We start from the raw sequence: 12725 nt of genomic DNA on the forward strand, positions 1-12725 counted from the left end.
AGCGGAGTTGAACATACCACTAAACCTTAATCTCATCACAGGAACACTCTTCCTCAGCTACAGAGGACATCAAAATGACCCACAAGGTGATGGGAAAAGCAAAAGAAGTGACAAGGAGACAAGCACAATGTCCGTCCATCCGGTAAGAAACGAGCTAGAGTAGCAGCAACCGCCAATCAACACAACAGCCGAACAACCCAGTGCGGGTCAACACAAAGGAATGGAAGCAAAAAATAAAAAGGTACCCGGATGCCAGCTGAACCTCCAAACTAACAGGAAGAACCAGCAAGGACAGAGCCTTGTGCTCCTCCAACAGAAGTGTGAATGAGAGATGGACGGGTTACAAGGACCACCTGAACCTTTAAATTCAAGGACTTGAAGGGAGCTGATGGGATAGTGATAATGTAGTGATAACTCTATAAGACATTAAGTAAACCAGTATAATTCCGAATACATTGGATAAAGACTGGGGGGAAGGGCCTGGCACATACTGGGTTTACGTAGGACTGAATACAGCACTGCCCACACAGTGATGTAAGAGAGCACATGACCCACACCCAGGGCTATTGTGCTGTAGGACAGAGCCGCATGCAGACCTAAGTATGGAGATAGCTCCTAGATTATATCCCTTACTGTATATTTGTAAATAGTTCTAGTATTTAATAAAGACTTACAGTTAACCTACTAAAGATTATGAAGACTTCATCAAACTTACCGATATGTAACCAATGCCCCATAACAGTAAAGATTGTAATGGACACATCAGGATCGATTTTAACTCCCTCCATCAGGCAGGGACAGTGCAGTAGCTCATGCTCCAATTTACCCGCCACTACTTTTGTGGGGCCTTCATCTAAACATGTTCCGGCCAACTGTAGTCAGGAGCCTCATTATGGTATTCATATCAGGGTCCAAGGACATCAACAGGATCCTGCCATGATTTTTGCACCCACTGACAGAAGTAACACGCATTGTTGGGACTGCCCAGTAGTACAGGCATGGCAAACGGCCTCCACATATTTCTGCCCCAGTGGCCTTTACCCATTGGAGTTCAGAAGAATGAGAGGTGACCTTATTGAAACATGCAAGATCCTGAGGAGACTTGATAAGGTGGATACCAGAAGGATGTTTCCCCTTGTGGGAGAGACTAAAACTAGGCGACACAGTTTAAAAATGAGAGGTCCCCCTTTTAAGATGGAGATGAGCAGAAACCACAAAGGGTCGTTAGTCTGTGGAATTTAATTCCCCAGAAAGCAGTGGAGGCTGGGACGTTGAAGTTATTCAAGGCTCAGTTAGATAGATCTTTAATAGACAAAAGAATCAAGCGTTATGGGAAGGCCGGAAAGTGGGGTTGAGACCACCATCAGATCAGCCATAATCTTATCGAATGGCAGAGCAAGCTTGAAGGGTCGAATGGCCTACTCCTGCTCCTAAGTCCTAATGTTCCGATGTCCACGTGTCCCATGTTCCTGTCATTCAGATAACAGCTGAGCAGTTGGTTAGGTTTAGGTTAAAGTTCTTCAGACATGGTAAGAAGCAGGAGGCATCTGCACGCTTTATGGGTTGTATATAAAAAGTACGGTAGCACTAAAGCTGTGCATTCAAATAATTGCCAAGAAATTCAACTTGCAGCCTGAGGCTCGACGCACATTTGGCTTCTGCTCTCACTTAAGGTAGGATGTGAGTGCTAAACAGATCCCCCCCATACCACCACCACCACCCCGACCTCCCTCGTCCGCTGCCCCACTGCGGTTCACGGATTGGGGAGGGCAGCAAATTGTTCAGCTTCTACACTCCAGAGAGTCAGCAAGTCAGGTCTTGTGGGGATGGAGTGTGGAGGGTTTGAACCCATTTGGCAGGGAGCCATATATTTTTTGTAGGTCCATGAGCAACATTGCTGGTTCCTATGGCTGCAGAAAAATAAAAACTCATGGTCTCCTGAGCTGATCAGGTACAACTAGGAGTTACATGTATTGCTCTAGCGCCACTCATATGTGCCTGGAATCTGCAGCCTGGGTCCTTCTGTACTTATGGGGCCTAACGCCTGCTTTAAGCGGGCATCTGGACAACCAAGATGTGATTGACGACACCCATGTAGTTATCAGGGTGCCTCTCAGTGAACCAGCAACCTTTATCAGCTGCAAATAAATCCACTTTTTTAATATTCGGCTGGTGACTAACCACCGCCAGCATATCATGCAGGTCAGTGCCTGTCTGCGTGGCAGATATCAGGATGCCTATTTGCTGTTCCAGTCCTCCAACTCCTTACTCTTTGACCCAGCACAGCAAGTCAGACAAGAACTGCTGGCGACGAGGATTACCCTCTTTATTTCTCACTCGCGGACACTTCTCCAAATCTCCACCTTATCGGGTTCATGGATATAGAACCTGAGCCATGTGAGCAGTCATCGAGCAAACCACTGGAATGCCCAAAAATGCTGCCACTGCTTGAGGTTGGGGAGCTTTCTACAGTACAGCTGACAACCTCAATAAGTGACACTATCAGGGGTAGACGGGAATGTGGAGTTGAGATTACAATCAGATCAGCCATGATCTCATTGAATGGTGCAGCAGGCTCGAAGGGCCAAGTGGCTTACCCCTGTTCCTAATTCATATGTTTGTATGTTTAGCCATCTACTGTGTTCTACGTAACTTCACAATGCAACAGAGGAGCAAATAAAGAAGACCTGCCACCATTTGATGAGGAATATTTCATTGTTGGTGAAGATAGAGCAGGTGTGCAGCAATACCAGCCTGTAGCCCATATCCCTTTGGCAATATTTGATCAATGTTGCTTCATCTGAACTACTCCTTCCAGTCATTCTTATCCTTGATCAAGTACTTCCAACCACTGACTAACACTAGTATGTACAAAGCCTGACATTGCAGCTTTCAGCAGGTCCCATAGGACCAGCTTGCAGACTAAGTCACAATCCCCAACATTATTACCTACATGTTGGTCCATCGTGCCTTTCTTAAGTGACATTTTTGCTCCTCCAGTGGCTTCATCGTGGATGACAGAAAATGAATAATGCTCAGGTGAGGGGCCTTGACATGCTCGTAGTCAGCAGCCACTAGGAGCTCAGGTTAAAGAGGGCCCATTGCAGAGCGCAGCATTTCAGCTGCAGCTGGGGCAGTCCAGCCTTGGTATCATGGTGGTCAATGGCTGGAGGGATCGAAATGGGAAAAGATGTGCTCTCAACCTGACAGAGAGGAAGGCCCCCGCTCCGTGAAGCTGTGGCTCAGCATTCCCATTGATCCTGAGTACTGCAGACTGTAGCAGATCTGGGATTCAATTGAAGCCCTTAGCAGCCTGTCTCCAGCTTTAAGCAGGTGACGGATGTGATGAAGCTCAGAGCCTGAGTAGCACCAGTTTGAGCTTTGATCAGATCCGAAAGAGATGTTGGTGCACATTGTCATGCAGCCTGACTGCAGCATCCTTAGAGGCAACTACAGGCACCTTGGTAGGCTGCAGGGTGCTGATGCCTTGCACATCATGGATTCCTTCACACTCTCAGGCATGGTGCAGCAGCTCCTAGGCAGGCTGTCCAATGCCTCGAAGAGTTGTTGATGTGTAGAATGTAGTCAACGAACATGATGTGGGTTTACGCCAGCTATTTACAAAACCTGTAAATGTAAGCATATAATTGCTAAGAAATAATTGCTGTATTTATTCTGAAACAGGAGTATTTTATATATTAAAATAATTGGGTGCTGATGACAGAAGAACATTAAGTGCAATATTTTTCTTTACTTGTGAAAATTCTGTTGTGCCACATGCAAGCTTGACTTGTGCGTTATTACAAGTCTGATTTGAGGAACCTGACAAGATACAAATGCAGTACCTTCCACAAGTATTAATTGTGCATTGATGATATTTGAACATGCACTGACTGTGCTGGGTCTATTTTCTGTTCCACAGAAATTTGTGCCGTGGAGTGCGGAACACACGGCGTTTGCCTGGCGGGCGCCTGCCGCTGTGAGGAAGGCTGGACCGGTGCAGCTTGTGACCAGAGAGCATGTCACCCTCGCTGTTTGGAGCATGGAACCTGCAAAGATGGCAAATGCGAATGCAACCAGGGCTGGAACGGTGAACACTGCACCATAGGTAGGCCCTTAGTTGAGAGTGTTGGGGATTATGTTGTCTTGTACTGCAGAATTGCCTGTGGTGCAGTAATGAGAATGTTCGGTGGGAACACTCTTACTGTTTCTGATACCTGTACATGATTTGATTTGATTTGTTCTATAAGAGCACTGAGTGGAAGTGACATTTTTCTTGTTCCTAATTTTCATGGAAAAACCCATCAAAGCTACATAGTGAGACTTCTGTATGACTAACGCCTGGGGAGGAGGGGTGCGGGCGGTTTCGCCCCCTGTGTCCTTGTAAAATCAGGTATTCAGAAGTCCGTACTACGTACAGTGTTCAACACAATAGACTGGCAGTAATTTTTCCTTTGCTAATAATGGTTGTGAAAATAACCTTTGATCTCTGAGAAGGCACATCCACATTAATCTTCAAAGTATTGCTAAGAAAGTAAGTACATTGAAAATAAATAAAAAATAGTGTTTAGTAAATTTAATGCAGGTATGTAAGGGAAGTTCCTTTATTCAGGGAATGATAGATGTTTGGAATAAGCTGAAAACAGATTTTTCTTCTGACACACGGTTGTCAAATTCAGACTATCAGCACTGAGGTAATGTTGACTGTTCCACTTATTAACCAGGAGACAGGATATTGCAGGAGGCACATCATTGATGCCTGGGCAAGTTTGAGAGTGTAGCTATTGTGGTGTAGCTGGAGTAAATAAAGGCAGCTTAAGGGAGCAGGAGACTAACTGTGGGTAATCCAGGAGTGTGGGTCTGAGCACAAGCAGCACTCTCCATATATTGAAGTCTTGGCGCATCAAACCTCTAGTCATTTCCTCTTGGAACTCGCTGTATCAAGACTCTAGTGCTTTTTTGTCTCACGGCCTTGACATTTGGTTCCATTGGTACAGCTTTATTCATGATTTTTTAAGCAGGCAAACTTACTTTTAATAAAGTGATGAGTAGCAAAAACAAAAATACAGGGAAAATGTGAAGGCACACAGGTTGAGCAGAATTTAATGCCCTACGGCGTGGCGAGTTTGGGGGCGGGGAGGGCTTTCAGCCAGGCGGGAGGGTGACCCCGCCACCTTCCCGCCTCCACCCGATGAAGTCCGTGACGTGAAGACCTGCGGACGGCCTTCCCGACCCGCTGCCAGTTGAGCCCTGAAGGGGGCGGTTAATGTACACTTAAGGGCAGCCGTTTGTATTAATCCAGCAAGGGGTGGGGAGCTCGCCATGTGGAGAGCATTGCAAGCAAACCCATGCCGGGTTGCTTGGCGGCTGCCAGAGGGATGCCTCATTCAGAGGCATTCAATGTCTGATCGAGGGACCTGACATCAGGAAGGAGGGGGCCGCTGAGAGACAACCCCCTGCTCTTGTGGCCTACCCCCACCAATGACCCTACCCTGCGAAACTCCTCTCTCCATCACTCACCTGTGACCTGGGTCCATTCACAATTCTAGGCCTCAGATGAGTGTTGTTCCCGTGGCAGCCACCCCGGTGGCACTGCTGTTCTTGGAGGGCAGGAATTCCGCCCCGGGGTCCTTGATCCCAGGGAATGTTCGCCCCCGGCCTGTCAAATGCCTGAGTGGTGCTCGATTCAGTGAACCTTCCCAGAAAGCTCTTGCCAGCGGGCAAGATTCTTGTTGCCACCATTAAATACCACCCATTATGTTAGATGGAATTCAAAATGACAGTTTTAACAATTTTGTAGAAAGGTGTTAAATCATGCATGCTATCACCATGACCTTTTGCGAGGCTTTAATCTGAGAAACTTATATTGCAATTTTTTTCCCTTCAAATGTCCCTCAAAATTCAGTCATTTTCTGAGCCTGTGAATAAAGTGAAATATCTTTTGCAAAGAGTGGTAGAAAATTGTTATTGAAGTCTTCAATCAAGGCGGTTAAATCTTCTCTTTCATCTCTCACAAAAGTCCGGCAAGTTTATTAAGTGGCTAAAACAAATTGCATTCAGCATCCAAATACATACAGTTTGCATTCCCTATTTTTGCATTTTGGGCCAATCCTCATAGGTTTTTAAAGCCCCTGAATTGATTTTCCCTATGCCACTTGCCCCATGTGAGTTATTGCTATTGATCCAACCATCTGTCTCCTGCCACTCCATGACCTCTAGCTATCTGTATCCCCAACATAACATGTTGGAAGTCCAGTGCACTGAACAACCTTCTGACCCGCTGCCTATTTAGAATACCATCACATTCCAGTGTACTCCTCGCCACTCCTTGTCTGCTAAAGATGTTCACTTCATGTTTGGACGGCCTCCCATCTTCACCCCCCCACATAAACTTAAGCTCATCCAAAACTCTGCTGCCCGTGTCCTAACTTGCACCAAGTCCCATTCACCCATCAGACTTCTGCTCATTGACCTGTATTGTCTCTTAGTTAAGCAGTGGCTCAATTTTTAAATTCTCATCCTTGCTTTCAAATCCCTTAATGGCCTCCCCCCTTTCCTATCTCTGTGTTCTCCTGCAGCCAAAAAAAACCCCCGGGATATCTGCGCTCCATCAATTCTGGCCTCTTGCGCATCCCTGATTCTAATTGCTATCCCGTTGGCAGTTGCATTTTCAGCAGCTGAAGCCCAAAGCTCTGTAATTCCGTCCACCTCCCTAACTCTCTTTTCCTCCTTTAAGATGCTCCTCTAAACCTATCTCTTTAATTAAACTTTGGATCATCTGCCCCAATATGTGATTCGATGTTAAACTTTGTTTGGCAGAATTCCTTTAAAGTGCCTTGGGACATTTTACTATGTTAAAGATGCAATATAAATGTTCATTGTCGTTGGGTATTACCTCACAGGTACCCTTTGATACACCAGCCCACCAACCATTGTTAATGTGTGAACCTTGATGGTAAGCGTTAGCAGGTTGTTCAATTCAGGTGAGGAAGGGCGCTAATCTGAGCCAGGTCTTAGCTTCACTTGATGTTCATATTTGCAGATTATCAGTAGCTGAACACTGATTAAGCGCAGGTGCCAGGACCGAATTTCCTCTCTCTAAACCAGGGGCACTCACGTCAATTGTACTGAGATCAGGAAATGTATTGGATAGAACAGGGGATCAAACCTGGGACACACTTGTGCTACTAGTAGACCATTACCCACTGGAGTCACAAAACATTTGGAGAAGATCACTTTACTGGACTTGGTGTGTAAGAAAAAAATGGATGTTTCAATTTCATGGCATTCCTATTAGGAAAGAGAATACATGTTCCAGAATCATGGTAAAGAAGCTAATGGGATATTTGGATGAGTAGACCAGATGGACCAATGGTCATCTCTTACCCACCTCCTGACTCCCCTAAAGGCTGACCACCATCTACAAGGCACAGGTCAGGAGTTTGATGGAACACTTTCTACTTGCCTGGATGTGTGCAGCTCCAACAACACCCAAGAAGTTTAACACCATCCAGGACAAAGCAGCCCACTTGATTGGCAGCCCATCCGCAAACATTCAGCCCCTCCACCACCGACGAACAGTGGCAGCAGTGTGTACCATCTACAAGATGCACTGCAGAATCTCACCAAGGCTCCTTAGACAGCACTTTCCAAACCCACAACCACTAGCACCTGGAAGGACATGGGCACCAGATGCATGGGAACACCATCACCTGGAAATCCCCTCCTAGCCACTCACCATCCTGACCTGGAAATATACCTCCAGTCCTTCACTCTGTAATGGTAATATCACTGGGCTAGTAATCCAGAGGCCCAGGCGAACGCTCTGGGGACACGGTTCAAATCCCACTATGGCAGCTGGTGGAATTTAAATACCATTAATAAATCTGGAATATAAAGCTAGCCATTAATGATGGTGACCATGAAACGATCGTCGATTGTTGCAAAAACTGGTTCACTAATGCCCTTTTGGGAAGGAAATCTGCCATCCTTACCTGGTCTGGCCTACATGTGACTCCAGACCCACAGGAATGTGGTTGACTCTGAACTGCCCTCTGAAATGGCTGAGCAAGCCACTCAGTTCAAGGGCAATGAAGGATGGGCAATAAATATTGGCCTTGCCAGCGACGCACACATCCCATGAAAGAAGAAAGAAAAAACTGACCTCTGAATGTGTTTGTGCTATTGCATTAGCTGTCGGCTCCTATGCTGAACAGCATGTCCCATTCTTGAACCAGTTGATGTCTGGGAAGGCCAACCAACATTCTCAAAATCCTTCATTTAAATAAAAAAATGTTTTGATTCAGTGATAATCTTGTACTGGCACTCACTTCCTGTCAGTGCCTTCAACACTTTCATGTTTATCGACTGACATTGATTTTCATGCTCGTGCAGTTAGGCATTCAAACGGGCCTTTGCCTGAGGGAAATTCTAATTCCTTTAAGCTGCGGGCGAAGATGATGCTGGAATGAGGAGTGGGAGATGGGGAGTTTTGCCAGCAGTCTGTTTGCATTCTAATGCTTCAAAATAGCGGGGAACTAGATCGTTAACAAATGCAAGGTGTTGATCAGTTTTCTTTTACAAAATTACAGCCGGCAGTGCTGAATGATCCATCAGTAGCACATTAGTACTGATAGCGTTCAGAGAGATATTAGTATCCTCCATGTTTTGAAATTACAATTTTTTTTTCAATGTTGCATAATGTCCTCCCTTCTCTTCTTCACTTATGACTACTCTTTGGTCACTTTGACATTTCAAAGAACAAAGAAAAGTACAGCACAGGAACAGGCCCTTCGGCCCTCCAAGCCTGCGCCGATCATATTGCCCGTCAGCTAAAATATTTTGCACTTCCGGGGTCCGTATCCCTCTATTCTCATCCTATTCATGTATTTGTCAAGCTGCCTCTTAAACACCACTATCGTACCTGCTTCCACCACATCCTCTGGCAGCGAATTCCACTCACTACCCTCTGCGTAAAAAACTTGCCCCGCACATCACCTTTATAGTTTTCTCCTCTCACCTTAAATCTATGTCCCCTAGTAATTGACTCTTCCACCCTGGGAAAAAGCTTCTGAATATCTACTCTGTCCATGCCACTCATAATTTTGTAAACTTCTATCAAGTTGCCCCTCAATCTCCGTCGCTCTACTGAGAACAATCTAAGTTTCTCCAACCTCTCCTCATAGCTAATAACGTCCAGACCAGGCATCATCCTCGTGAACCTCCTCTGCACCCTCTCCAACGCCTCCATATCCTTCTGGTAATGTGGTGACCAGAATTGCACGCAATATTCCAAGTGTGGCCTAGCCAAGGTTCTATACAGCTGCAGCATGACTTCCCAGCTTTTATACTCAATACCCCTGCCAATGAAGGCGAGCATGCCATATGCCTTCCTGACTACCTTATCCACCTGCGTTGCCACTTTCAGTGACCTGTGGACCTGTACACCCAGATCCCTCTGCCCGTCAATGCACTTACGGGTTCTGCCATTTACTGTGTAATTCCTGCCTGTATTAGACCTTCCAAAATGCATTACCTCGCATTTGTCCGGATTTCTTATCAAGAGGAAAGAATTCTGGCAGTGTAGCCAAAAGTGGGATATCCTGGTTAGGATGAATTTCCTCATTTAACAGATCATTTCATTAAGCAGGGCCGCTCCACACCAGTTTAAGTGGGATTAAGTCAATGGGTCACTAAGAAAGTGTCCTCTGTGAAGCAATCATCACTACTGCCCCTCTCCCAATTAGTACTCAATTTGTGACATTAATGTTGTGCCCAGTCAGTTGAGTGGAAGTTATGGCTTGGGTTTCTTGGTTTTATTGAATGAGTTTTGAATTAGTGGTTATCTACTCAATAATTTGGCATACAGGGTGCATAACTCACAAGGGCGTAGAATGAATGTTGATGGAGCTCTCATTCCCTGTTGGCTTATTTTTCACATGACATTTGTTGAGTTCATCCTGGTTTTGGGCTATCTGCTGTGCATATTGTGGAGTGATGGGAAAATGGGCAATTTTCATTGCAATTTTCTCCCTTGCCCTGCCCTCCTCCTGGAAGCATGGACTGTGTTCTGCATAGTTCCACATGCACTGACTGACCACTTTTTTTTTAATTCATTCACGGGATGTGGGCTTCACTGGTTAGTTCAGCATTTATTGCCCATCCCCTAATTGCCCTTGAGAAGGTGGTGGTGAGCTGCTTTCTTGAACTGCTGTAGTGTAAGTACACTCACAGTGTTTTTAGGGAGAGAGTTCCAGGATATTGACCCAGGGATAATGTAAGAACAGTAATATATTTCAAGTTCAGGATGGTGAGTGGCTTGGAGGGGAACTTCCAGGTGGTGGCATTCCCATCTATCTGCTGCCCTTGTCTTTCTAGATGGTTGCGTTCGTGGGTTTGGAAGGTGCTGTCTCAGGAGCCTTGGTGAGTTCCTGCAGTGCATCCTGTAGATGGTACACACTGCCGCTACTGTGCGTCGGTGGAGGAGGGAGTGAATGTTTATGAATGAGGTGCACATCAAGCAGACTGCTTTGTCCTGGATGGTGTCAAGCTTCTTGAGTGTTGTTGGAACTGCATTCATCCAGGCAAGTGGAGATTATTCCATCACACTCCTGACTTGTGCCATGTAGATGGTGGACATGCTTTGGGAAGAGTTACTCATCGTAGGATTCCTAGCCTCTGACCTGCTCTTGTAACCACAGTATTTATATGGCCAGTCCAGTTCTGTTCCAGGTCAATGGTAACCCCCAGGATGTTGACAGAGGGGGATTCATTGATGGTAATGCCATTGAATATCAAGAGGAGATGGTTAGATTCTTTTTTGTTGGAGATGTACATTGCCTGGCACTTGTGTGGCACAGAAGTTATTTGCCGCTTGTCAGCTCAAGCCTGGATATTGTCCAGGACTTGTTGTATTTGGGCTTGGACGGCTTCAGTACCTGAGGAGTCGCAAATGGTGCTGAACACTGTACAATCATTAGCAAACATCCTCACTTCTGAGCTTATGATGGAAGCAAGGTCATTGATGAAGCAGCTGAAGATGGTTGGGCCGAGAACACTACCCTGAGGAACTCCTGCAGTGATGTCCTGGAGCTGAGATGACTGACCTCCAACAACCACAACCATCTTCCTTTGTGCTAGGTATGACTCCAACCAGCAGGGAGTTTCCCACCAGGCCACACCACCGCACACCACCCCCCCCAATTCCCATTGACTTCTAGTTTTGCTAGGGCTCCTTGATGCCACACTGGGTCAAAAGCTGCCTTGATGTCAAGGACAGTCACTCTCACCTCACCTCTGGAGCTCAGCTCTTTTGTCCAAGTTTGAACCAAGGCTGTAATGAGGTCAGGAGCTGAGTGACCCAGGCGGAACCCAAACTGATCGTCAGTGAGCAGGTTATTGTTAAGCAATGCCGCTTGATAGCACTGTTGATGATCCTTTTCTTCACTTTACTGATGATCGAGAGTAGACTGATGGGGCGGTAATTGGCTGGGTTGGATTTGTCCTGTTTTTTGTGTACAGGTCAACTGAGCAATTTTCCACATAGCCGGGTAGTTGCCACATGTCTTCAGTACTATTGCCGGAATATTGTCAGGGCTCATAGCCTTTTGCACTATCCAGTGCCCGCAGCCATTTCTTGATATCACATGGAGTGAATCAAATTGGCTGAAGACTGGTATTTGTGATGTTGGGGTCTCTGAAGTAGGCAGAGATAGATCATCCACTCGGTACTTCTGCCTGAAGATTGTTGCAAATGCTTCAGCCTTACCTTTTGCACTGATGTGCCGGGCTCCCCCATCATTGAGGATGGAGATAATTGTGGCGCCTCTTCCTCCAGTGAGTTGTTTAATTGTCCACCACCATTCACGACTGGATGTGGCAGGACTGCAAAGCTTAGATCTGATCCATTGGTTGTGGAATCGCTTACCTCTGTCTGTCGCTTGCTGCTTACGCTGTTTGGCATGCAAGCTGTCTTGTGTTGTAGCTTCACCAGGTTGACACCTCATTTTTAGGTATGCCTTATGCTGCCACTGGCATGCCCTCCTTCACTCTTCATTGAACCAAGGTTGATCCCCTGGCTTGGTGGCATGGGGGATATGACAGGCCATATTACAGTCTGTTACAGATTGTGTTTGAGTACAATTCTGCTGTTGCTGATGGCTCACAGTGCTGCATGGCTGCCCAGTCTTGAGCTGCTAGATCTGTTCAAAATCTATCCCATTTAGTACAGTGGTAGTGCTACACAACACGATGGAGGGTATCCTCAATGTGAAGATGGTGTTTTGTCTCTTCAAGGATTGTGCGGTGGTCACCCCTACCGATACTGCCATGGTGAGGATGAGTTCAAGTAGGTCTTTCCCCTCATGTTGTTTCCCTCACCACCTACCGCAGACCCCATCTAGCAGCTGTGGTGGGATTTGAACCCAAGTCCCCAAAGCATTACCCTGGGTCCCTGGATTGCTAGTCTAGTGAGAATACCACTACACCATCTCCCCAGTAATGAGGCTGTTATTCATTTGTTCATCAGATATTCACCAAGCGGGACATGGTTCTCACTCACACCCGCCCTTGCATATTCACAATTATGAAGACAGGGGAATCACAGCCAATTTTCACTTTGTTAACTCAGGGATGCCGAGGTCAGTTGTAACTCCCCTATTGCTGATCAACTGAGACCACCTAACGCAGCACAGAGAGTGATGTTCGTAAGGCTCATCTAATTCACT

General features: G+C 46.2%; 1 protein-coding gene across 4 annotated transcripts in view; it reads left to right on the top strand.

Annotated features, from left to right (window-relative positions):
* tenm3 (teneurin transmembrane protein 3) overlaps positions 1 to 12725 on the top strand; it is a 1130593-nt gene that overhangs the window by 979418 nt on the left and 138450 nt on the right. For all 4 annotated transcript variants that reach the window (XM_078561809.1, XM_078561821.1, XM_078561828.1 and 1 more), the window contains one exon: positions 3923 to 4108. In XM_078561809.1, the coding sequence (XP_078417935.1) occupies positions 3923 to 4108 (186 nt within the window). The remainder of the gene's footprint in view (positions 1 to 3922; positions 4109 to 12725) is intronic.

Source organism: Cetorhinus maximus, chromosome 2, assembly GCF_964194155.1.
Source record: "Cetorhinus maximus chromosome 2, sCetMax3.hap1.1, whole genome shotgun sequence".
NCBI lineage: Eukaryota > Metazoa > Chordata > Chondrichthyes > Lamniformes > Cetorhinidae > Cetorhinus > Cetorhinus maximus.